General features: G+C 37.2%; 1 protein-coding gene across 1 annotated transcript; it reads left to right on the top strand.

Annotated features, from left to right (window-relative positions):
- Positions 1 to 503: 503 nt before the first annotated feature.
- On the top strand, positions 504 to 21657 carry MACC1 (MET transcriptional regulator MACC1). Its single transcript, XM_021689542.1, has 4 exons — positions 504 to 618; positions 2299 to 4340; positions 8227 to 8415; positions 21445 to 21657. The coding sequence occupies exons 1-4, from the start codon at positions 504 to 506 to the stop codon at positions 21655 to 21657; spliced, it is 2559 nt and encodes an 852-aa protein (XP_021545217.1).
- The last annotated feature ends 6065 nt before the right edge of the window (positions 21658 to 27722 follow it).

Here is a 27722-nt window from a genome sequence, read left to right as displayed (position 1 = left end):
ATCCTTGGGATTTTCATTAATTACCTTTTTTAATAGGATCAGTAATACATTCTAATTTTGCTTGTTGGTATTAATCCACAGTCTAAGCATCTTTCAGTGAAGTGCCAATACATATTTTAAGATATCCAGTCCAGCATCCCACCAGAAGTAAAGGATCTATGTGGAGTATTTTTATATGCATTTTTCTATTTTTTTTAAAGATTTTATTTATTTATTTGAGAGAGAGAGAGCAAGAGCATGGGGAGGGGTACAGGGAGAGAGAGAGAGAAGCAGAATCCCCGCCGAGCAGGGAGCCTGATGTGGGGCTTGATCCCCGGACTCCTGGGATCATGACCTGAGCCTAAGGCAGATATTTAACTGACTGAGTCACGCAGGTACCCTGAAGTTTTCTATTTAAGTATGTGTGAATACTTTAAGTTTAGTTTCTCTGCCAACCTGTGTATGTATGCTTATAAAAAGTATTTATTTATTTATATTTATTTATTTATTTTGTAGGTGGAAAAATGACAACCGATGCAAGAGCCCATTTTTGGTTAGGAGGAATTTCACAAAGTAAGTCTGAAGGAAATTTGTTTGACACGGAAGCTCAAAAATCCTCAAGAAATTTCCATTTTACAGGTACAAGAATTTATAATTTGTAATTTTTTTACCCAGCACTGATAACTGTTGGAGGGCTACCTCTGAAAAAAGCTACAGAGGATTAAAAGAATTATAAAATTATAAAATTATCATGGAAATACTTACACTATCATTAAAAAGATGAGCAAATTAAAATAGCACAGCCAACGGATTATATAAATCTTATGAGAAGGCAAAAATTCATTATTAAGTGAATGATATATGCAGTAAATATAATGAATTTGAGGGTTAACGAGATCTCTAGAGGGTGGAGTGGGCTAAGAAATCTTCATGAAGAATGAAAGAATTGAACTGATCCTCAGAGGAAAGGTAAGTTTGAAGAGAGTTAGATGAAACCAGATTGAAGAAACATGGAAATGAGAGAAATACAACTTTTATTTTTCAAATGCTTATTCTAATTTTTAATATGTGATGTTAAAACCCATTTCAATTAAGATGTAGTTCTATATATATTAAACAAAAAAGTCTGACAGTTTGCTTGAATTCATTTTTCAATTTTGGCTGGCCAGTTGGGCTTTCATTTTCATGAAAGCAACACCAGTTTCACTAAGTCCACAGAATCATTACCAATATTTATTGAGAAATGACCAAGTATGAGTTGCTCTAAACATTTAAAAATGACTAATACTTGTGAGATATATAGAAATTCCTTATGGTTCATATGTAAATATTTTCATGTGCTGCCGATTCTTAAAATATTCACTTTCCAAAGTAATAACATGTTTTCATTTCATAGTGGTAAGCCTGTTCTTTGTCATTTTAAACTTGGAAAATCTCAATGAATTCCTTCAAATAGTAAATCTAATGGTGATCTATTTTTCAATGTTCATTTTCATGAAGTGTTTATTTTTCATGAAAAAATTTCAATATTATTAAAATTAATCAGTGCAAAGTTACAGGAAATAATTTAAGAAATGCATTACTCTCTAATTTGGCATATTGTTTTTCTAAATTACTTTAGCTATTAACAGGTGCATTTGATTTTTTTACAGGGAAACTATTATCAGAAAAGAAAAACATTAAATGAATAATCTAGATATAATGAGATTGACTATTCAGTGCTTAGAAAAATTTGGATAGTTGACTGAATTATTCTGTTGTTCAGAGATTTTCTTTTGTGAAAATGAAACATAAAACAATAAGGCGTAAGTGTAGGTAGTCTGGGTAATTTTCAAGGAAATGTGTTCAAATGGGGACGCCTGGGTGGCTCAGTCGGTTAAGCGTCTGCCTTCGGCTCAGGTCATGATCCCAGTGTCCTGGGATTGAGTCCCACATCGGCCTCCTTGCTCAGCAAGGGGCCTGCTTCTCCCTCTGCCTGCCTCTGTCTCTCTGATAAATAAATAAAATCTTAAAAAAAAATTTAAAAAAATGTGTTCAAATGATTATTATCTAAATTTTTGAACACTTATTTGTAAATCATAGTGTCTTAAGATAAAATAACATTGAACATAGTCAAAATAAACTGGCAGAACAGTTTCTCTTTCCTCATAACATGAAGATTTGAGCAAATTTAACATTAATTTTGCAGGAGCTATTAGACTAGAGATCAAAAAACAAAATAAAAAGTCTTCAATTTTTAAGCTATAATAAGAATTAGTTGGTTGTATCCCAGGATGCCACCTCATCTTTGTTTTGTTTTGTTTTTGTCTAAATAACAAGAATGTCCAGACCCAGGATTTCTTCTCAATTGGCCAGATCCTTTCACACGTCATGGCAATAATTCTTCCAAGGCTACAAATCCGTTCTGGAATGAACTGTCTGCTTCTAACCCATTTTTGGATGACATAACTCAGCTAAGAAATAACCGGAAGAGAGATAATGTTTCCATCTTGAAAGAAGACCCTTTTCTTTTTTTTAGAGAAATAGAAACTGGAAATTCTTTTGATTCCTCCGGTGATGAACTATATGCACATCAGTTGCTTAGGCAGTCTTCCTCACAGGCATCTGGAAGATCTAAAAGTGTTTCAGAACTTTTGGACATTTTAGATGACACAGAACATGCCCATCAGAGTACACAAAACTCTGGCCAGATCCTAGAACAAGACTTAGAATGGCTTCAGAATGATAGAGAGGCTTATAAAATGGCTTGGTTAAGTCAACGCCAGCTGGCCCGTTCCTGCCTGGATTTGAATACAATTAATCAGAGTCCCGGATGGGCCCAAACACAAGTTGCAGAGACCGTGGTAGTTTGCAAATTAAGCCACCAAGGAGGGTCAGTACAATTACCTGAATCAGATATCACTGTTCATGTGCCCCAAGGCCATGTAGCTGTGGGCGAATTCCAAGAGGTGTCTCTAAGAGCGTTCCTTGAACCTCCACAAATGCTTAACCATGATCTCTCATGCACTGTAAGCCCACTATTGGAAATCATGTTAGGCAACCTCAACACGATGGAAGCCATTTTGCTGGAGATGAAAATAGGGGCTGAAGTGAGAAAGGATCCTTTCAGTCAAGTCATGACAGAAATGGTGTGTTTACACAGCCTGGGTAAAGAAGGCCCTTTCAAAGTGTTAAACAACTGTTATATTTATAAAGACATCATCCAAGTCAAGCTAATAGACTTGAGCCGGGTGATGTATCTCGTGGTTGCTGCACAAATTAAAGCTACTCAGTCACCAGCTGCCACCATTTGGGATTGTATCCACAAAACCACCTCCATTGGAATTTATGGACCCAGATATATTCATCCCAGTTTCACTGCTATTTTCACAGTTTGTGGACACAGTTACATGCCAGGAAAGCTTACAATCTCTGATATTAAGAAGGGTGGAAAAAACACATCCCCAGTTGTGTTTCAGCTCTGGGGGAAGCATTCGTTCTCACTTGACAAGCCACAAGATTTAAATATTTCTGTTTCTACATGTGATCCTGATTTTGAAGTAAAGGCAGAAAGAGAAAGGAAAGAAATTAAGCAAAAGCAGTTGCTAGCAGGCGAAGTAGTTAATCAACAATTTTTATTTTCCTTAGTTGACTCCAGAGAAATGCACTTGTTTGTTTTCCGTGTTCAGGTGGAGCCTCCCAAAGGTAGAGCAGTTACACAGTTCTTTGTCACTACACCTGATCCAGCTCCGAACCTAAAAAGGCTCTCAAATCTGCCAGGCGATTTGCAGGAAGAGAAGAAAATCAAGTCTGCTCCATTATTACCAACAGTGTGTGTGAAATATCCCACATTTCAAGACAAAAAAATGAACTTTACCAACTATGGGGTAACCCTGAAGACAGTGCTAAGACAAAAAAAGATTGACTACTTACTTGAATATTTCAAAGGGGACACAGTAGCTCTTATTGGAAAGGGTAAGGTAAAAGCCATTGGGCAGTCCAAAGTGAAAGATTGGTATGTGGGAGTCCTAAGAGGTAAAGTTGGACTTGTACATTGCAAAAATGTCAAGGTGATTGCCAAAGAACAAGTAATATCTATGTCTGATAATGTCTTCACAACCAGAAATCTTCTTGAACAAATTACCCTACCCTTCAAAAAACTGACTTACATCTACTCAGTTGTATTGACTTTGGTGTCAGAAAAGGTTGATGATTGGAAAGTTTTAGCTGATGTCTTGGGTTACTCACATCTGGCACTAGAAGATTTTGACCAAACACAAGCAGACAAAGAATCAGAAAAAGTTTCCTATATTGTAAAGAAGTTAAAGGAAGATTGCCATGCAGATAAAAATACCAGGAAGTTTCTTTATGAACTTATTGTGGTGAGTATTGCTTGATCACAGTAATTTGTTTACCGTAGAGAACTTTATTAACTTGGGAATATTTATAGAAACATACAAGAGAAGTTAAAAAATTCTCAGCAGTTTCAAATAAATTAAAGTCACTTTATAGCAAATATAGATATTTTCTTACAAGATCATATAATTGATTTCTTAGCTTCATTTATTTATTTATTTTAAAAGATTTTATTTATTTATTTGAGAGAGAGAGAGAATGTGAGAGAAATCACAAGCAAGGGGGAAGGAGACTCCCCACTAAGCCGGGAGCCGGATGTGGGACTCGATCCCAGGACCTTGGGATCATGACCTGAGCTGAAGGCAGATGCTTAAAGGACTGAGCCACCCAGGCACCCAATTTCTTAGTTTTAAAATTCAAGTGTGATTTTCCCAGAAACTAGGCTTCCGAGAATCATCTTTCAAAAGATGTTTAAAGATTGTTTGTTAAGAGATCACTTAAGAGATCTCTTCTCCTCCTCTCTCAAGTAGTTGAATAGCTCTTAAAATATCAGAGCAGCTTCAATAACATGAAAGTAAATAAAGGCAAACTGCCAGGGCACCTGGGTGGCTCACTTGGTTAAGCGTCAGACTCTTGGTTTTGGCTCAGGTCATGATCTCGGGGTTGTGAGATTGAGCCCTTGTGAGATTGAACCCAGAGTCGGCTTGTCTCTCTCCCTCTGCTCCCAGCCCCTGCTCAAGCTTCCTTTCTAGGGAGCCTGAGTGGCTCAGTTGGTTAAGTGTCTGACTCTTGATTTCAGATCAGGTCATGATCTTAGGGTCCTGGGATTGAGGCCCCTGTTGGGCTCTGTGCTCTGTGTGTAATCTGCTTGAGATTCTCTCTCTCCCTCTACCTCTGCTCCTCCACCCCTGCTCTCTCCAACTCTCTAAAAATAAATAAATTAATCTTTTTTAAAAAAAGCAAACTGAAACAAGATTAACTTGTCCATTCTTATAGGTCCACTATTTAGTGTTTTTTTTTTTAATTTGCAGTGTCTTGTTTTTTTAAAATATATCATCAAAATTAAAAAACCCTTATTATCAATGTCCTTCACTTTATCAGTTTAATATTCTTCTTGTGTATGTAATGCATCACAACCCAAAAATTGATATTGCTAATTCTCTTCATAATCTTCATGTTTTAATAGAACTCTCAGGATTATTTGTTTTTTTCAACATAGCATTTACTTCAGTGTAAGGCTCAGTGGAGAGTCATAAAGAAGATAAAGAACTGTTTTGCCTTTAAAGTGGAAATTCAGTATTTTATAAAAGTAAAAAGAAAAATCAAGAGTATATTCCTAAAAGTGGCTGTAATATGAATGTATAAATAATAATAATGATAGCTAACACTCCTGTAGGGTTCTCTGTGTATTTGACCCTGTGCTGAACTCTCTAAATACACTCTCTCACTTAGCCATAACAACTCTTCAGAATAAGTATAGCTAGCTAGGAGTTCCATCTTACCAACAGTCTTGAGAGGCTAGGAAACTTGCCCAAGATCCCACAGTTAGTTAGTATCAGAGATGCGGTTTGAGACCATTTTGGTTCTAAAGCCACATACTTTCCTATAACAGTTATGAATGTGTGTGTGCGTGGTGTGGTGTAGAAGCTTGTGTGACTACGTGTAGTGGTGTGTGTAGTAAATGCCGTTTTAATGTGCAAGGCCAGTGCCCTATGAGAGATGAGTAGGATTACACCAGCAGGTTCACAGAGAGGAGGACAGCTCTAATGCAGGTGCATGTGGAGAAGAGAGATTTCTGGAGAGGAATTTATTCTGAGACATCAACAATAATTTACCAAGGAATTGTATATGTAAAACATTTTCTTTCCTTTATTATTTTTAAGATTCTACAGTGGTACTGACAGGGTTGAATTTTCCAAGCCCCAATATCCGGTTGTTAAGGAGATAGTCTTATGACGGTGTGTTGAATTCTCCATCTAGGCCATTCAGAGTCATTGGCTGATCCACCTGGTTGAAGCTGCATGTGCCTTTTACAGCAGCTCATTACCTCTCATTACCTCTACATTAGCTCATGTTCAGCATCAACTCATGAAGGCTTGAACTGAAAATTGCTTTCTTGTGTCTCTTAGTGACAAAAAAAGGTTATTTTGGCCAAATGGTCTGGAAATTGTAGTCTAATCATATCTGCACTATATTGGTGTATGCTAAGTAAGTGAGTGGCTCTGGTGACCGACTAAGCAGTGCTGGTGGAGAGCTCTTTCAAGGCAGTAGTTCCTAAAAACTCATAACATGCCTCAGTGAAGGCTTGAGGATTTCTGTATGGAGGGGGGTTGGGCCTGGTTATCTGACCAGAAGATGATAGAGCGTGGGCTATAGAGGCCATCTCTTGAAACTTTATTTGTATAATAAGTACATGTTTTTCTTGAATTATGTATTAATTTTTAGTGCTGGAAGGGAACTAATAGAGACTGTGGGTTCAAAAAACCCTCAGTCATATCTAGACATTGAGACTGGTTGTCCTTATATACTTGACACTTGACATTTCCTAAAGCACTTGAATATCTGATTCAATTTTCATAAAGATTATAGGGCACTAGAGAGGGTGGTATTACCACGGTATCCATTTTAAAAATCATTAAACAGAGATATTTTGTGATTTATCTAAAGTCCTATACTTTGTGGCATTGGATTTTAAACTCAGATTTTGTAACTCCAACTGCAGATTTCTTTTCCTTAAAACAAGAAACTGGAATGAACATTGCTAAAACCATTCTACCATTTACTAAAAGTGCCTTCCAGGGCCTGCTGGCTCAGTGCTGCTTTTTTCTGAGGTCATAACTCCTCACCATAAATTTATGGACCAATACAGTCAATGTATAAAAACCATGGGTGGTCTTTCTAATGCTTCCATAGGAATGAATACTCTATGGGCTTTACTAGTTGCCTTACTTGGCCATTCATTTTTACTTATTGTTTCATAGTGATAGATAAAGCTTTTTAGTGCTGTTAAATGACGAGGCACTATCGCACATGTTTATTTGCTTATTTGAACAGGGAAGAGATATAGATAGATCTAATCCCATGTTTTAAAAACCTATTCAAGGCAAAGGGAAACTCATAGATTTGTTTGAAATATGCATGGTGATTGACAAAGCTCAGATGCCTAACTAAGGAGGGAAGGGAAGGAAGGGAAGGGGGGGAAGGGAAGGTAAGGAAGGGAAGGGAAGACTGTCTAATGGTTTTCCATTTTGCATTGTTGAAGACTAAGTGTTTTATCTTTACTAAGTTGTGGTTCTATTTAACACAGTTACACTGATGGTGAAGGGAGAGAGTTGATTTTCTAAAGTCTAAATATCTATAGCTTTGTTCACAGTTATAGTAGTATCTCATTTTTTGTGCAAGAGGCATTATTCTGGGGAGTTTTAAATCACATTTTGATGAAGAGTAAAATAATATTTGCCAGCACCAGTGTGCTTATTCTTTAGAGAAATCCTGTAGCCAATTCTCTGGTAAGGAAAGGAATTATTTTTTTGCAGAGTGAATAATCATCCCTGGGTTGATAAATTATAGACTGCTAGAACCTCAGGGTATCTTTGTAAGTGTCTAGTTCAACTTCCTCCCTTTCCAATTAGGATATTAAGAAACATATTCGTTGAGTGGTTTACCCAAGGCCCTATAATTAGTCACTGAGTTGGGCTTAAATCTCCCTTAATTTTGGTCTAATCATACCCTCTGTATTTTGCTGGTTGGATTTGCTTAAAAGTAAATCAGCTTTTTGAAGTCTAGAAACCTCAAATATACGTGTGGTGAGAAAGAGGATTCCAGTTTTTAGAAAATACAATGAAAAATTTAACTTATAGGAGAAAGACCAAATGAGTTGATTTTAACTGTGATATGTAATTGTTGCTGCAGGCTCTGATTAAGATGGATTGCCAAGGGTTAGTAGCACATCTCATCCAAGAGGCTGCTATTTTGACTTCAGCTGTCAAGCTTGGAAAAGGCTGGAGGGAACTAGCTGAAAAGTTAGTACGACTCACAAAGCAACAGATGGAGGCATATGAAATTCCTCACCGAGGAAAAGCTGGAGATGTTGCTGTTGAGGTAAGATTTCTGTTTGTCTAATTAGATAGTAAAAAATTACAGACCAAGTAAATCAAATGTAATCAAGCCTATACCACATACATGGATTAATTGAGGGAGTGTCCTAGAGGATTCCCTAACTGAAGTCACTGCCCCCATAACCATCAACACTATCTGAAATATACACACATCGCTCTTCAAAGGCATCGAGAACCTTTAAAATACATTCATGTTTCTCCTATTGGATTGCATATTAACATGGTCTTTAATCAAATAATTGGACCAAATTGGATAGCTAGTCAGTCAGTAAGCAGGGGGTATAAGAACTTGAGGCAGGGAACAGATAAACTTTGAAGGGAGGAAATGGGGCCAAATCAGAACAAAGGAAGAGGATATAAGTATTTATCAGCCTCAGTCACAGACCTAGTTATTTGTAATAAATAATTTTGGTGGCAAACATTAAGGAAGTGGATGGTGCAGGGTTACTGGTAATGAGAGCTAGAAATATCTAAGAGCTTCATTATCTCTTTCACAATTTTGTATACAGTAAGAACTATAGACATCAAATACAGAATAACAACACTTAGTACAAAGTAAATATTAACCATGCAAATATTTTTTATTAATATTAAAACAAATGTATATTGGTGGGCCTAAGTTAGATAAATATTTTTTTCAATTTATCATAAAGAAAGTGAATCCATTTTTATTGACTTAAATAAAGTATTCCAGTGATGAGCACATATAAAATGTCCTGTATCTTTCTCTTACATGAGTGAAAGCATTTTCAAGATATTTCAGTTAAGGAAAGGTGATCTCTCTGATTAGATGATGCCTTGGTAGGAGGCAGAAGCTATGTTCCCCACTTCCTATTTGGGTGTAGAGCTGGGTTTTAATATCTTGAGAAAATTTTCTTATTTTGAAGCAACTATGCCCACTGGATGAGCAGAACAAGACAACCGTTCCATGAAGCTTGAAGAGTCAGATCAAGTCAGTTGGGTCCCAGCAGCTGCAGTGGAAGCTTCAGGGTTCCTGGAGGCTGGCTCTCCAGCAAAGACTCCTCTAAACAGACTCTTTAGCCAAGAGCATCCAGGACCTATTTCCCCTTATAGATTACTTCTCCCTTCTAGACTACATTTACCTCCATACACTAAAAAGGACATTACAATCTACAAATGAGTTTTTACTGAATGAGCTAAAAGACAACAACCTTTAAGAAGGAAAAAAGACAACATTATGAGGGATATACTACTCTGATATTTCAGTGAAATTGATTAAAAAGTTGTCTAATTGAGATACCACCACCTATCAGAATGGCCAAAATCCAGAACACCGATGACACCGAATGCTGTCGAGGATGTGGAACAATAGGAACTCTCTTTCATTGCTGGTGGAATGCAAAATGGTAATGGCCACTTTGGAAGGCACTTCCAAAACATACTCTAAGCATATGATCACTCAGTCACAGTCCTTGGTATTTACCCAAAAGAGTTGAAAACTTTTGTCCACACAAGATGTCCTTCTGTAGGTGTATGGGTAAATACACTGGTGCATCCAAACAATGGAATATTATTCAGTGTTAAAAAGAAATGACCTACCAAGCCATGAAAAGACATGGAAGAACTTTAAATGCCTATTACTAAGTGAAAGAAGCCAATCTGAAAAACGCTTCACACTGTATGATACCAAATATATGACATTCTGGAAAAGACAAAACTATAGAGATAGTAAAGAGATCTGTGGTTGCCAGGTGTCAGGAGGGAGAAATGAATAGGCAGAGCACAGTATGTATGTGGGAGATATATGGAAGATCTTGTACTTTCCTCTCAATTTTGCTGTAAACCTAAAACTACTCTAAAAATAATTCTTTTACAAAAAGTTGCCTAATTGAAAGCCAGACTTTGTTTTTAAAAAGCTTTTCTTGAGAATTATTTACCAGAGAGTTATTTATTCTCTCAGGTTTGTTAAGCATCTAACTTCTCTCTAATTGTGATTGTTTATATTTTGTCTTCCTCCCAAATCTTGACGGAAGCCAACAAACAGCCTACTTTTCCATTATTCACTTTTTGTACAGTCCAAATCACAAATGACTAAGTCTATGTCTGAGTTTGATAAAATACTCAGAATCAGGAATGAAAATCCCTGGGTGTCTTTCTAGAGGTTATCATTCAATTTACTGTGGCTAAGGCTAACAATCATCACTCTGATCCATGTTATTAAATGCTTAGACAATTATGCGTGGTATATGGGCCTAAAGCCATTCCCAATAGCCTAGGGCAGTTTTTACCTGTTAGAGGCCACTTAAACCAAAGGGTAAATGTATGCTAATTTTTATCCTCCTGGGAAAAACAAAAAACAAAAAACAGCTGTACAATTATTTTTCTCTCAGGAAGGAGCTGATTTTTCAATACAATCAATTTACAAGTCAAGAAATGATTTCAAAACATGCTGATATTAGTTCTGGGTAGGGCATGCAGAGGGAGGGAACCAGCATCGGGGCAGGGAGCTAACAAGGCCTGGTGGTTCCCATGCATCTTCGGTTTCCCTTATCTCACTTCTCAGAGGGCACACTTCCCAACAATTCCTCTCTATGTGTGCCAATGTCTACAGTCGGGCTCTTCCACTCACTTTCCTTCTTCTTCAATTTCTCCCTTTTCCTTTTGTTCTATTTTTATTCTATCTCAAGGACAGTTACCCAGCACTTATTGTGGGCCAGACACTGTTCCAAGAGCATCACAAAAATTAACTTTATTTAGTCCTTTCAACAAAAGCTTCTGGGGCAGATACTAATACTATCTAAGACGTAGAGAGGCTAAGTAACTTGCTTAAACATATATAGCTAGGAAGTCATGGAACCAGGTTTGGAGCATAGGCTTTGGTTTTGGGGCCCTTGTACTTTAACTATTATACTCTGCCCACCCACGCCAAATCCACCATGGGCGCTGAGTGGCAGAGCCAGATGTGGTCAGGACTGGGGGGTAGGGAACTCATTTCACTTTTTCTTTTTCTTTTTTCAAGCCATCATATGATACTACCAAAATTTGCCTTTGCATTTTCATTAAGCTTCAATCCAATTAAAGAATACAGATTATTAATAGTATGTCAGATTTTTCTTGAGTACTTTTGGCCACTTCTTATTCTTTTATAAGGTGAAAAAGAAAAGCTTCTCTCCGGGGGTGCCTGGGTGGCTCAGTTGGTTGGGGGCCTGCCTTCAGCTCAGGTCATGATCCCAGGGTCCTGGGATTGAGTCCCACATCGGGTTCCCTGCTCAGTGGGAAGCCTGCTTCTCCCTCTCCCCCTGCCTGCCACTCCCCCTGCTTGTGCTCTCTCTTTCTCTCTCCCTGTCAAATAAATAAAATCTTTTTAAAAATAGTGAAAAAAGAAAAGCTTCTCTCTGGAGACTTCTGAGATGTCACTTTTCAAACTAACTATCTCCCTAAGTTATAAGAAATGTTATTCAACTTTTCTAATGAAATTGCATTTCCTACATAAAAGCAAAGCAACAAAACTTGGAATCTGATTCTAAGGGAAATATGTTTGTCAGAGTATTTCTTTTGAAAAGAAAATACATTTATGCTATACCAAGATATTTAATCATTGCCAAGGTTTTCCTGTGAAAATTAATGAAAATTCATTGGAGTTTTTCCGAAGATATTTAGAGCTTTAACTCAAAAAACAGAATCAACAGAATACTAGAAAAATAGCCTATTTAAAAAAAATTGGATTTTACAAGGGGAAATGCTGGGGACTTCAGGGCTAAGATATTCTCAACCTAAAGTGAATACTCTTTACCTGTCCTTCTGGGGATTAATAGTATATATGACACATTTCCTAGCAACTGTCTTCCATTGGCCCCTGCCTAACAATAAAGAATATGCTCTCTCCATCTTATTCAATAAGGCCACTTATTTAACAAGGACACTAAAAGGTCACTTATTCTTATCAAATTTCCTTCTACCCCACTGGGGTCCACCTCAACCACAGGCACAAATAAGGCCTGTCAAGGCTGATTTCTTATCTGACCTCCCAGAATGGGCCACCCTAACTATGGAAGCCTAAGGAAGTCAACATTGCTAATTGTAATATATTTTCACATCAGAAACTACTCACCTACAGAGTTATGACTGGCTGGTGTGTTTATAAGTCTTTTTGTAGTCAACACTCAGTCAGTGAGGATTTGATTTTCTGTTTTATCTTCTAGCCTTAACTTTGTCCCTCCTCATTTTTTACTGGCAGCTATAGTGTTCCAAGCACTTTATTGTAGGTCTAGATTTAAAATGACAAAGTAGGTATTCCTCAAATAGCTAATTTTATTTATTTTTATACATGAATAAAAAGTATATATGGAATTCTTCCTACTTATTTAGTATATTTCCTCTGAATCCTTACTTGCAGTAATTAATTCATCTGTACACTTAACACATTTACTAGGACTATCAGTTCTCAGCATTGGAACATTAGGAGCTACAAAAATCACAAACAGAATGAAAAATATGACTTTTTTCTTTCTAAAGCCAAGTTTTAATTGGCCTGGGAATTGAGATAAACTGTTAATTTTTTTTTTTTTTTAAGAGAGAGAGTGAGGGGCAGAGGAAGAGGGACAGAGAATCTTAAGCAGGTTCCACGCCCAGCACAGAGCCTGACATGGAGCTTGATCCCATGACCCTGAGATCCTGACCTGAGCTGAAATCAAGGGGTCAGTTGCTTAACCGACTGAGTCACCCAGGCACCCCAATATTTGAGTTGTTTTATTTTAAGGAAGTATATGATTAGGTGCTGAACTAAATGAAAATGAAAATAGTAATAGTTGTTGCAATTTATTGCATGTTTACTGTGTGTCAGCTAATCTTTATGAGCATTTTCTTTACCATATCTCATTTAACAAACTTTGTAAGGAAGACATTATAACTATTCACTTTTTACAATATGCTGAGAGTGAATGCATTTGTGTAAATTATCCAGAATTACATGGTTATTAGGTATAGAACTGGGATCCAGACCCAGATATGTTTTACACACAGTCCTATCCACTATGCACAACTGATCATAAGTCCTTTCAGAATTATAAAAGAAGATCAAAGTGGGAAGGAACTGTCAGAAGACATATCCTAGTCCTGAAGGATGGGTAGCATTTGAATAATTGGAGAGGATTGGAAGGGAATTTCAGTGCTTCTCGATACCAGTGACTTCTAAAGACCACTGAGGAGAATATGCGGGCTACAAGGGAGAGCATTTTAGTAATTATTGGGAGATATGGTCAGAAATATTGGTCAGAGATATATATATTGGAAGTAGATAGAGTCTTTAATGACTGCCAGACCATAGTGGTTAAAATTCCTGTCTGGATTCCTGTTCCAACTCTATCATCTATTAGCCCTAAGACCTTCAGCAAGTTATTGGACTTTTCTAGAAAAAAAATTTTTTTATTGTAAAATGAGGTGAAAAATACTATCTTGCTCATCGGATATTTGGAGGATTAAATGAAACAATGTATATGAAATATTTGGAACAATGCTTTGCCCTTTGCAATAACTAAATACATATTATCTACTATTTTGACTAAGAGGTGAATTTGACACTGTGTGACACTGAGTGATTTTGGAAAAGGAAATAAAGTATAGTAATTTTTTAGTAATATGGCTGAGAGTAATTATAGAAAGAATATAGGTAAGGAAAAAGTCAGCAATGATTTCAAGGTTTCTCTTCTGAGAAACTGGCAGAATGGTAATGCATGGAAAAAAAATGAGAAAAAAAATCTTGGCTGGTCAGCTTTTTTTTTTTTTAAATCGGTTTAACAACATTTAATTTTCCTTGGAAAATATTTCTTGTAAAAGATAAAAGGAATGTCCTTGAACTCTTATGGTTTTCTGGCTCACACAGCAAGTCCTGGATTCTGCTTACAGGGATGTAGCATTGTCCAGTTCTAGCCTTGGTACTTAAATGTATGGTTTGATGGGCTTTTATAGGAAGAGATATATTTAAAATTTCTTAAAAAATGGGAAAGTGTTATCTGGAAATTCATCTACCAGTGATAAAATGTGTGGAATAATTGCTCAATTCTTCATTGTTTGTGCTAGAGATTTGACATGGTGACATAATAATTAGATCATCATAGTCTATTTTGTACAATACTATAATGCTTGTTGCTACCATCTTTAATTCCAAAAGATACTCCATTTTTTGAAATTATGAGATAAAGAAAAAACCACATCATAGTAGAATTCATTACTGTATTCATATGATCTTTGGTTTAATTCTACCTTATATGTCTTATTACACACTGAAAATCAAATAGAAATAATCATCATATTATTAAATATTTTAAAGTTTAAATATTATAAAGATATCTTAAAATGGATTTAGAGACACCAATATTTGATTTAGATTTTAGATTTTCTTTATTAAGGTTTATTTTGAGGGATCACAAACAACCAGGAATTTTAGAAAACCAGAGTCCAGCTAAGTATAAGATGTAAATCAGCACTTATTAAAACTGCTTAACATTGAAATAAATCCGTGGCTATACTTTAATGAAATGACCCTGGATTTATAGCGAGGTGACCTGACCTCTCTTCCTGGTTAGTGAGTGAGTTAGTGACGCAGTGAGAATGACTTGTCCAGCAGGTTCTCTGAAGATGTTAAACTGTTCTGAGTACATGCACTAGCAAGCAGTGAGTCCTCTATCTTCCTCTGGCTTAGGCTTACTCCCTGATGTTCCAAGTGGTTGTTCCTAAAGGAAACAGAGCTAGCTGTACCCAAAGAGACTTTTCCAAGAGAATCTTACATCAAGTTTTAACCAAGTACCACCTCCCTTCTGAAGAAATAGGGACCCCCTGATATGTTAGCCTCCTTTCTTCTCTGAAGATAACAGCCTCATCTTCAACAATATTTAGGTAGTTACCAATTACAGGTGATAGAAGGCCCACTTGGATATTGTAGATGATGTACTGAATATAGAACACATATTATAATCGTTAATAAGGCAAATTTGCCTTAATACTTCTTCAGCTAATTACACTTAAAATGAAACATTGCTCCTAGAGTTTTATGAGGAAAGTAGGTGGGTTATGAATCTTTTAATGTGGCAAAATGTAATTATCCAAATGTAGTTAACCAACTGCATTCTTTATGCTATTCATGTTTTATGAGCTAAAAAAAGACATAGAATGCTGTGCTCAGATCTGAATTGCTTTTATTCATGTTGCATTTCATCATCTAGAACATTATCTAATGAGTCTTACTGGCTTCTGGGACTAAGCACTCTAAATTTGGAAAACGATTTTTTAAATCTCTATTCTTTTCATTTAACATCTCGCTACTTCTTTTATTGCTCTTTTACCTTCTTCTTTGTTCTTTGATACCTGGAAGCGGAACCAAAGACATAAATCTTTTACACAAATGCTAGGACTTTGGAAACTGTTAACCTTCACTAGGTTAAATGCTTACTGATGCTGCTGCCACTTACAGAGGGAGATCAAAACACACCCCCAGAAAATTAACAGCTCCATGCTTTTGTCAGCTCATGCTTCCTATTCAAAGATGAACCCGTAACATCAGGAAGTTAACTTTATAAAAATTTAAGAGTAGAGGAGTAAGAATGAGGCCTGTGTGTCAAATAATTGTGACAGAGATGAGAAAGCTGAGAGAATTTGTTTTGTGATTAAGAATAATTCCACAAAAACAAACTCTCAGGAGCATGGCCTCCTTTTGATTTGTCTAAGCATCAGTGCAGGGATTCTCCGCATCATTCCTTAAAGCATAACACTGAACAAGAGTGGAGGAACTACTTCAGCGGAAGAACTATTTCAAACCACTGAAGAGATATAAGATAACATAAACCTGAAAGAGGTCTTAGCAGTCCACAGTCACTTCCGGCTTTTGGAGGACTTCGGTCATCCTGGAAAGAAAATTGTTTATTCTACTTATTTTATTCATTCAGACATTTCCAGAAAAAAATGACTTCATTTTCTCTTTGATGATTACAAAGCTGAGAATACTTTGTGGCTCTTAATGTGTATTTTTGGATACAATTTCATAAAGTCTGTAGTTAAATTAATGTGTGCAAGTTTCCCCTTGTGTCTTTGCCTTCGATAGCATATGGTCACTTGCTGAGTAAGGAAGGTAGAATGACATAGAAAGAAGTGCTGAAGAAATAAAAGTGTAAATATTTAAGGACTTGAGTTAAATATCATATAGCTATGCCACAAAGGACAGCAACTGATTATTTATTGCACTGATTATTGTCATGCTTTGTAAGTCATGGTGTAAAAACTCCTAACATTGGTGATTGGAACCTCTCCATGTGGGCCACTGAACATCGAGTTGGGAGGCTATGTGAACAACAGGCTCTGAGAAGCTGCTGTGAGCTGAATGTCCTTTTTGGGATGCTATCAGCCCTTGACTTGTGCACCATGAAGTACCCTGCTTAATTTTTTATTCTTCTGACACCAGGTTCTCTCCATCTTTTTATTGCTTCTATTTATTTTTTTTTTAAGATTTTATTTATTTATTTGACAGAGACACACAGCGAGAGAGGGAACACAAGCAGGGGGCGTGGGACAGGGAGAAGCAGGCTTCCCGCAGAGCAGGGAGCCCGATGTGGGGCTCGATCCCAGGACCCTGGGATCATGACCCGAACAGAAGGCAGACGCTTAACGACTGAGCCACCCAGGCACCCCTTCTATTTCTTATTTGTGATCCCTAACTGTAGACTTAATTGAGGATTAAGTTTTCTTCATTTTCTTCCCTGGCATTTTCCTCCACTCTCAAGTTTTCATCATCACTTTAGCATGAGTGATGCTAAACTCTTGGCTGCTCCCTGGAGGTCATATCTCTATCCCAATGTCTTACTGAAGCTAGAGATACTCCCTCCTTTACCTCATATGCAGTAGGGTTAAAGCTAGATTCCTTATATTTCTTTTTTTTTGTTATGTTAACCACCATACATTACATCATTAGTTTTTGATGTAGTGTTCCATGATTCATTGTTTGCGTATAACACCCAGTGCTCCATTCAGTACGTGCCCTCCTTAATACCCATCACCAGGCTAACCCATCCCCCCACCCCTCTCCCCTCTAGAACCCTCAGTTTGTTTCTCAGAGTCCATTGTCTCTCATGGTTCGTCTACCCCTCCAATTTCCCCCCCTTCATTTTTCCCTTCCTATATTCTTTTTTTTTTTTTAACATATAATGTATTATTTGTTTCAGAGGTACAGGTCTGTGATTCAACAGTCTTACACAATTCACAGCACTCACCATAGCACGTACCCTCCCCAATGTCTATCACCCAGCCACCCCACCCCTCCCACCCCCCACCCCTCCAGCAACCCTCAGTTTGTTTCCTGAGAGTAAGAATTCATCATATCAGTGAGGTCATATGATACATGTCTTTCTTTGATTGACTTATTTCGCTCAGCATAATACCTCCTTATATTTCTCTCATCCCCAAATTACCCATTCATATCCTATTAAAAATATTAAGTGCCAACTATATGCCAGACACGTTAGGAGGTGCTTTGGACACAAACCTGGACATTATTATCTATATTTTATAGAGTGCAAAATACAAAGCTCAGATACTTTGATTAATTTACTCAAAGTGACCCATCCAACAGGGAACGTAATTCAGAGGTCAACCCAAAACTCATCTTTCTTTCTATTATACCGTAATGCTTCTCAGTCAATGGAACTATCATTTTTTATTACACTAAATGAAAATATCAAAGTAAGTTTTTGAGTTTTTCTTAACTGTTAGTAGTAACCAAATCCTGTCTAATCATACACTGGGCCAGGTTTGTGCTAGTATCTATCTCCCTCCTATGCTAAGAGCTTCTTTTTTTTAAACGGTTGGTGTTTTATTTTTTCTTTTAAGATTTTATTTATTTATTTGACAGAGAGAGAGACAGTGCGACAGGGAACACAAGCAGGGGGAGTGGGAGAGGGAGAAGCAGACTCCCCGCTGAGCAGGGAACCCGATGCGGGGCTCGATCCCAGGACCCCGGGATCATGACCTGAGCCGAAGGCAGACGCTTAACGACTGAGCCACCGAGGCGCCCCAGCTAAGAGCTTCTAAAAGCAAGCCATGCCATATTCATCATTTTATTCTTTTCTGTAACAAAATTCTTTGTAGTGGTAGCTGCTCAAAAATTCTTTAAGAAGCGAAATAGTGAATTAATGAACAATGTATTTTGAATATATTCATTGTATTTGTGCTACAATAGTGTTTCTCTGTCATCTCTATTGAGAGCCACGAATGATGTTTTATATAGAAGATCAGATTTTGCACTGAAGGAATATTCAGGTTTAGTTTGCTGCAAAGAGAAGCAAAAACGGAATGCAATATATACTCATTTTAGTATAAATCATGACGTTTACCATGGCCCTAGTGTTTTCAGCCCAGAGCTATTGTGCCCATTTCTGTGTAGCTTATGGATTCGACTCCAGAGGATCCCCAATGAGTTTAAAGCAATATCTCTCCTTGCTTTCCTGACTAACAGTTGTCCTGGGGCATCCTTTTACACTTTCGGATGTCTTAATTAGGGTCCAGGCTCAGAAATCTCTCCAAATTTCTCTGAATTGAAAGAGCTGACTGAAATGTTCTCTCAGTAAAAATTGCCATATGTGAGAGTGTTAGATGGCCCTCTGCATAAGGGAGTAGATAAATGTATCATTGGATTTCTTCTGAATCTGTAGTTTCCAATTCCTGTATCACCTGGGTGTATTTCCTGCTTCAGACAGCATCCGGAGGCTGCTGCATGAATGAACACGCCTCAGGGCTTTTCTATACACAGCAGTCCCCCGTGCTGTGGCAAGATATGCAATGCAGAGGGCGCCTGGGTGGCTCAGTTGGTTAAGCGACTGCCTTCGGCTCAGGTCATGATCCTGGAGTCCCTGGATTGAGTCCCGCATCGGGCTCCCTGCTCAGCAGGGAGTCTGCTTCTCCCTCTGACCCTCACCCCTCTCATGCTCTCTCTCTCATTCTCTCTCTCAAATAAATAAAATCTTTAAAAAAAAAAAAAAAGATATGCAATGCAGAGTTTTTCTACCAGGAAGGGCAGGGCAGCCATTTTGGCTGCCTGTCTGAAGTTACTCTGACTCTGCACACAGAATAGTGAATGACCTGAGAATTACCCACTGCAATTCTTTAAGAGACATCTGTTTTCTTGTGATATATGCCATCATCTTGGTACCAAAATGTTCCCAGTTGCTCTTTATCATAAAATATCTTCAAATACATCTTTTTATCATTCACTTACTAAGGGATTTAGCATAAAATCTTAGAAGACTTTGGCTATAAACATCATTATTTTAAACAACATATGACAAGTTGAAAAATAACGTGCCAACTAGTTGAGCATCAGGGCATTTTAAATGAATGCAACATAGAAGACAGGTCTCAAAGCTTTTACAGAGGATTAGTATATACTCACTACCAAATAATCTGCTCGTTTAGTGCATCTTTGCATCTGAGCAGTGACAGGCAAGATTGAATCTCTGTTAATATGCCTCAACTCATCTTCCATTGCGGAGGTATTAGTGGTGACCAGCAATTGGGAGGTTTGGTTTCAAAGTGAGTATTCAGAAAAATAGATGAGATAACACCTCATTCACAGTCTATCAGTGATGGAAGAGACAGTTCTTTATAAGCCCGGTTGGACAGGGTAAAGCTTACATACAAAAATCTGGGACCATTTGGGACGATGCATCATGACCACCTGGACATGGTATAACTTTGATAATTATTTTCTATTCAGTACCTTGCAGAATCAAGCTTCATTAAGAGAGATGAAGATATGAGTGTTTGTGGGTTTCTCAGGAATGCCAATTTGGACAAATAACATCAAACTGTCTTTTGAGTTCAATGCGTAGCCTTTTATGTAGATTGAATTGAAACACAATGGAACTCCTTATTTAGGTCTTTCATCCTTTTAATTTCAATTGTAGAGTATTTGAGGCTATCAAAGCAGGGTAAAAAATTATATCCCAAGGCCCTACTTCATGTGATATTACTATTAATGGAGGCTCTATTTTAAGAGCAACTCTGCATAATATTGAGCTCACAGTCTGTGTTCCTGCATTTTGCAGGTGATAAAATCACAAATGAATGAGTTTAGTGAACCCAAATAAGTAGCAGGTAATAAAGCTTATATTCCAAATATTCCAATTATAAGTGCAGGGTTGATTTTGTTGTTTTCTTAGAGAAAATTTATTTTAAGCTGGTTGTGTTTCTGTGTGTGTGTGTGTGTGTATGTATGTATGTGTGTGTGTATTCTGCAGTTTGTCTTATTTGTTCAGCCTTTGTCTTTATTCTCCTTGAGCCTGGTTTCCTTGGTTACCATTACATACATGCTTGAACATGAAGTTCCTCTTTGACGTACATTTATTTCTATGGAGACAATGATGTCATTGGCATGGGTAGGTGCTCAGGGAAAGCATAATGAAGAATTGAATATTAATCTTTCTTTTGGTCATAAAGTGATTCATTATTTTTTTTAATTAGTGAACTGTATTTTTGCTTTCCTTTTGACCTGATCATGAAGGTACATTTTTCCTTGTTTATAGACTTGCTCAAATAAAATGACTTACTTAAAGAATTAAATACACTGTATAGCTCCTTCTGATATGTGGTGTCATAAAGCTCACCGCAGATACTAGTACAATAAAAGAGTCATTACTTTTACCTTAAAAGTCTCTCAGAGGGTGAGAAGTTTATCTCGGTAACATCTCAATATCATCAAAAAATTGTGCAAGGAATTTTATATTCAGATCAAGGCAATAAACAATGTTTAGATGATGGATCAAGAAAAAAAAGAGGCCCTACTTGTAGACATTATTTTAAAAACCTCTAGGTTTAAAAACACAGGGATATAAGAGGGAAATGATAGTTATTAAAACATGTTTTTCATGACATTAAGTAAATCCACACATAATTGGTATTCCATTTTGTTTTATGTCTTAAGAGGCTTTTAAAGCTTCTTTTTTTTAAAGCATCTATTTTCTTCTCTCTTTTACTTCCACACTACTCCAGTCTAATTTTTTTTTCTTTATAGATGATGTGGAAACCTGCCTATGATTTTCTCTATTCTTGGGGTGCTCACTATGGAAACAGCTATAGAGACGTGTTACAAGACCTTCAATCAGCTTTGGACAGAATGAAAAACCCTGTGACCAAACAGTGGCGAGACTTAACTGGAGCTTTAATACTAATACATTCCTTAGAGTTTTTGAGAGCAACTGCAATCTCTACTTCTGAAGAAGTATAAAAATGAAGGGTATGTTCTGGGGAGGAAGGGAGAATGGTAGGGGGATATGTGTGTGTGTGTGTGTGTGTAAAGAATCTCAGAAAAGTCTTACTTATTTTTTTCAAGTCTGAAAAAGTTTTTTTTTTTTTTCCTGGTGAAAGCACAACCTAACACAAAATCCAAGGATAGGTTCTATAATCAAACATGTCTTTTTATATAAGTTTCAAATGCAAACATTAAGCTGTTTTGTTGTTGAGAAAGGAAAATAAAACCCTCTGTCCCTTTCAAAGTTATTTTTAATTTCTTTAAGTTAAAACAAGTGACTGTTAGCATAATTACATCACACAGATACCCAGATAAACTAGAGGTTCCAGGGTGAACACTGGAGTTTTACCAGTAGGCAGGTTGAGAGAAAGGAGAAGCAAACACATACTCTGTGGACAGGCACAGGGCTACAAGCTTTCTATATTTGATCTCTTTTATTTCTCAGTGGAGTTTTGCTAACATTCTTCCCATTTTTCATTTGAAGAGACTAAGGACTGGAAAGGACACTCAGGGCTATTTGGCACTGTGAAGTAAGTTTTCTGTCTGCAAAACCTGGTTTTATTTATTTTTCTAAAAAACATAGCACATAGCAAAATAGTAAAAATTAAAAATGCATATTAAAACTTATAGGGACAGGGTAGCTACTTCATTTTAAGTGAAGCTTGCTGTACTTTTCTACCATCTTTTGAAAGACTGCCAGAAGGAGATATGACTTATCATCAGAAATCCATTGTCTGCAGCCATGGACTGTAGTTTTCACCACCTTCTTCCAGCATTTTGGGACAGAGCTAATCCTGCCTAACTTGGACTTTTTCTTCAGGATCATAGTGCAGAGTAGTTCTTTAACTCTCAGGGACTTTTAGTAAGAAAAATTAGTTTTTGGAAACCTGATTTATCACTGTTGAGTGTAGCAATCTTAACCACCAAAAACACTGATATCTGTGTGTGTGAATGCTCATGTAAATGTGTGGGTGTTTGTGTGTGTGTGTGTGTGTGCTTACCAGACCCCTTCATAAAGCTTTTGGAAAACAGAGACTACATAGGAATTTAGGCCAGTAAAAATGCTAACTGCTGGTAGAGTTCACAAAAAGATGGTTTGTGCTTACTCATATGTTAAATCCTTTGGCCACCTGTCAGTGTTGATGTGTTTTGGACAGTCATTCATTTATTGTCACTTAATCAAGAGATGGAGTGTGTGTACCTACTCTGTGGCAGACACATAGATGTTTGAGCTTAACAATAGAAGAAACAACATGATCCCTGACTTCAGTACTGCCCAGTGACAGAGAGAGGCAACAGTTTAAAACATTATACAGTTAAATGTAAAATTGGATCTGTAATAAGAACTGCAAGGGACAGGCTGAGATGCCAAGGGATAGAGATATGGAGGGCCATCACAGGAATCCAAAGGATCAGGCATGTTTGCCCTGGGAAAGAAATGATGAGTCCGAAGGAGAATCAGGCATTGCTTCTAGTCTGGAAGGGTAGAAGAGGTAGGTCTTCAATGCACTGAAGCCCTTGGGCAGAAGGGGGGCTTAAGAGATGCAGGGAGTCAGTGGGACAGGCCTAAAAGGGTGAAGGAGTGAAGGAAGGAAAGACACGCCCTCAAAGGTAGTATGATGAGCTGAATAAGGATTTTGTTTGGGGATCTTGAATAAAACATGTCCATTTGGCTAAAAAGTAAAATCAGAATCTTTTTAGAGCTTTTAATACACCCACCCTGGGATATTTGTTATGCTGGCAAAGGTAATTTGATTTAGGTTTAAGAACAATCTTAAAGGCTTTCAATATTTATATTTGATAATAAGAGAACATAGCCTGCCCAGGGAATTATGTACACACATTCAAGGACAGAATTTATTTTAGTTGAAAATAAATTCAGAGAGAGAGGAAAAAAAAAACCAGTGTGTAAGTTCAGGACACAATCATTTTTAGTGGTGATTTTGCTTTCTTTAGAACATTCTTGGAATCTTATTAACATGTCAGCAAACCAGAGAATTTCGGGAAGAGATACTACAGAATTAATAACTGGGTTTTTCCAGGCTCCAAGATCTGAGAAGACAGAGATCCTGTTAGCTGATTAGGGTAGTAAGATTAAACAAATCGCTTCAGGTTTATATCGCATCATGTGTTGTGACTGTGGCTGGGAAGTTTAAAAAGAGTTTAAAAAATGAAAAACATGAGGTCCAACTTAAGGATGAAGCAATGGCTTAAATATTAATATATACAAAGATATCTTATAGTCTTGTAACAAATCCTTCCAGAGGAATTTTAAACCCATGTCCAAACATTCTGTTCTTATAAATATATTCTAATATTTTTATAAATCATTTCTACTTTTCTGAATTTTATATTTTTCTTCCTATAATGGATTTCATAATCAGAAAAGATTAACTCAGTAATCACAGATTGCCTTTAATATTTGGCAGCAAATCAAGGGAATTAATAAGGCACTTAAATCCCAGCCTTGACATCATTAAAAGCATCAAGAGCCATTAATCTAAAGCTTCTTTAAGCATTTCGGAAGTGGAAATATCATAGATAGTTCTTTCAGTACCTCAGGCTTTTTCTCTAATGATGCATTAGGTCGAGATTTTAGTTCAGTGCTCGCTTGCTGTGTAACAATTTTTCTATGTAAGCCACAGACCCTCCACTTCCTCTGTTAAAGCCCTTCTATGAAGGCCAATTAAGGAGGTGCATGCAAGAGCAGATAATTAACTGTTCATACCCGTAATGGATACAGCACACTTTCATGTCCTGTAATATAGAAAATACCACATGAAGTTTTGACCTTGAGGATGACTAGACTTCTGGAAGGAGCAGCATGTACTACATGAATGGATGGCACTGGTCTAAGAAATGTCACTGCCAATAAACAGGTTTGAATGTGTGCTATGGAAATAGCATAGAAGGAAAAGGAAATACCATCGAGAACATTCAAATCATACTATGCTATAATTAGAAGGTTCAGAACTTGAATTTTCATACAATGCTGCTGTAAATTATATTTTCTGTAATTTTTTAATGTCTAAGGAATATTTGAAGCAATATAAAGAAAAAGGAGAACAATGAAAAATTATGTGGCTAGAGGCTTTTCTAATTAAAATAGATATTTTTTCTTCTGATTCGCACATAATTTTCCCTCTTCCATATGAAGTTGTTTCCCATGTACTGCTGTGTAACTTAGTGAAGTTCCAAAGATCTTATATTAGCATTATGCTAGGTACAGTTAACCCAAAGGCATTCTTCAGAATAAAATAATTGTTGAAAGTTGGTTTCTTGCATGCAGATCTATTAGTCCACAAGACAAAATAAAAAGTGACTATATGCACACAGGAAACTTGAACTTGCACATATGTAGCATCTGGTGTTTATCTCATATTCAGCATCAAGATTTTACTAAAATGTACAAATTTGTGGCTTCTGCATGTATTTTTCACCTTGATTTTCTCTTTATGTATACCTAGGCTTATGTAATCCAGAAGGTTTTAAACATTAACAGCTTTGCAATTCTGAATAATAGTGTCAGTTCATATATGAGGGAGTGAGGATGGAGAGATCAGTACTGGATAATAATTTGCAATGCCCAAGGAGAGAATCCCAGAGCAAGCCCTGCTGTTATAGTAGTGAATACAACAAGAATGGCTTCCTCTGCAAAACAGTAGTCTAGGAGTCAAGAGCTGTGGCTTCTAATCTTTGCCTATTACTTCCTAAGGGACCTTTGACCTGTCTCCCAGCCTCCCTGGCCTTCAGTTTTCCCACCCATAAAACAAAGGGCTTGAACTAGATAACCTCGAAAGTTCCCCTTGGGTTTAAATGTCGACGAGTATTTAATGAGTAGGCTATTTCATGGTTTTTTGTTTATTTGTTTGGTACGCAGGAAGAGAATGTGAACTCAGACCAATAATTTAAATACTAATGATCTACATCAAAATACTGTCCCCTCTGTGTGAGGCATGGCATACACAGCACACACACACGAACATACTAAGCACTTTACAGTGCTTTACACGATTACTCACATAACCTAGTGAAATTGCTTTTGCAGCGTGTACTGTTTTGAATAGTTGCAAACCACCCAACTATTCAAACAGACTAGACAGTGGTGTATGAGGGTTGCTTAGAAGGGCAGCAGCAGCTTTACAAGCACAGACCCGAAGCACACCATCAGACATGCTCCAGTCTCCCTGCAATGCCTTAGACCGGGCAACCTCTCCTGCAGGGAGTCTCCAGTTTCAGTGACAGCAGAATCCCGTGGCGGGCTGGCTGGAACACAGATTGCTGGGTCCCACCCCCAAATTCCTGATTTAGCAGGTCTGTGGGGGTACCCAATAACCTGCATTTCTGGTAAGTTCCCGTGTGATGCAGATGCTGCTGGCCCAGGGACCCCACTTTGAGAACCACTGAATTACAGTTTCCTTCCTGTCTCTAGAAATAAAAGAATCTTTGTTAAGCCAGAAAACCTTGCTTTTAAACAAATTTTTATGGCATTCCATCAGAGAAATCGTTTTTAAATTATAAAAAAAAAAAACCCAAATCACCCTATATGATACCTCCATTTATTTAAAGTGAACTTTTCACAGTGAATTAATATAAACCTTACTATTTCAAAATGATCATTTTGATTGAAAAGCTAATTGAAATAGATAACTCGGCATCTTGTTTGAAATGTAAACACATTTGAGTAAAAATAGGTTAATAATTTGAGATTAGTAATTAATAATTTCAATGTGTTAAGTTGATTTTGCAAAATGTATGTAATGATGCCCTTGTTTCTTTTGAGAAAGCCTTGTTTTTACTGGCCCATCACTTGTTAAACTTCTTGTTGAATTAATTTTCCCTACTGGGAAAAATGTTTTTAACTAATGTGATCAATACAACCATCTATATGCCTCACTTTCATTGTAGAATTAGAAAATGATTATAGGCACTTGTTAAATAAGGTAGCCAGATGTTCTCTTTCCAATGAGTAGTTCTACATTTAAAGGGAAGGAGACTCTGAGAAGGGTGATGACCCGGCCAAGCTCACTTAAACATTATGTATCATATCTCATCCTCTGCCATCATTTCCTTTTTGAATTGTTCTTCTTTGGGTAACTAGGAGGATCTATGACTTTTTTTTTTTTTTTTTCTGTTCGTAGAGATATTTGAGACTGTCCTTTTGTGACTGGAAGCAGATTTTTAAAAGTTCCTAATATTTAAGTCTACATTCGAACCCTTGGAATGTACTGGGATATTTAGCATATCCATATAAGATTAGTACTTAAAAATCAAAACTTAGTCATGATGAAGTTACTAGTTTTACTTAAACTGGTTCTGCCAAGCTCAGTCTTTTAAACAGATTTTGGGATTGGCAAATTTGGTGTAGGTTGATCTTACACATATTAGGTTAAATGGCATAAGAGAATTATCTAGGGGCGCCTGGGTGGCTCAGTCGTTAAGCGTCTGCCTTCGGCTCAGGTCATGATCCCAGGGTCCTGGGATTGAGCCCCGCATCGGGCTTCCTGCTCGGCGGGAAGCCTGCTCCTCCCTCTCCCACTCCCCCTGCTTGTGTTCCCCCTCTCGCTGTGTCTGTCAAATGAATAAATAAAATCTAAAAAAAAAAAAGAATTATCTAACAAACTCCTTCTTAGAAAAATTCATTTTGTGGGAGGAAAATACACTCTTACTCCCAGGAAATACGTACTCAGTGCTCACCCAGGCACCTTACATCACAGTGGAAAGAAAGCAAAGTGAAGGGGAGATTTAGAAAAGAGTCTGATTATGGCCTAAGAAAAGGAGACTATTCAGGGACAATGGATCTTTTCAAAACTGGAAAGTATATCCGTTCTTTCTCCTTACCTAGTCAATAATAAGTTACAAATTAACTGCTGCTTGGTTTTCTCCAAGATAGATTTCCCACTGCCTCAGATTGCTCTTTACAACGACTGAGAAAGTTCGGCTAAAGCAAACACAGCAGCCCTAGGTTAAGACTGTCCTTTAGCAGGCTATGAGGAACTGGTGTCAGAAAAGCCGCTTCAAACTGGCTTAAGCACAAAGAA

Source organism: Neomonachus schauinslandi, chromosome 12, assembly GCF_002201575.2.
Source record: "Neomonachus schauinslandi chromosome 12, ASM220157v2, whole genome shotgun sequence".
NCBI classification, from domain to species: Eukaryota; Metazoa; Chordata; class Mammalia; order Carnivora; family Phocidae; genus Neomonachus; species Neomonachus schauinslandi.
The sequence above is the reverse complement of the archived record's forward strand: the minus strand, read 5'-3'. Positions and strand labels throughout refer to the sequence as shown.

Coding starts and splice junctions, on each gene's coding strand:
- MACC1 (XM_021689542.1), top strand. CDS start 504: ATGACAACCGATGCAAGAGCCCATTTTTGGTTAGGAGGAATTTCACAA. Junction 4,341..8,226: donor TTCTTTATGAACTTATTGTG/GTGAGTATTGCT, acceptor TTGTTGCTGCAG/GCTCTGATTAAGATGGATTG. Junction 8,416..21,444: donor CTGGAGATGTTGCTGTTGAG/GTAAGATTTCTG, acceptor TTTTCTTTATAG/ATGATGTGGAAACCTGCCTA.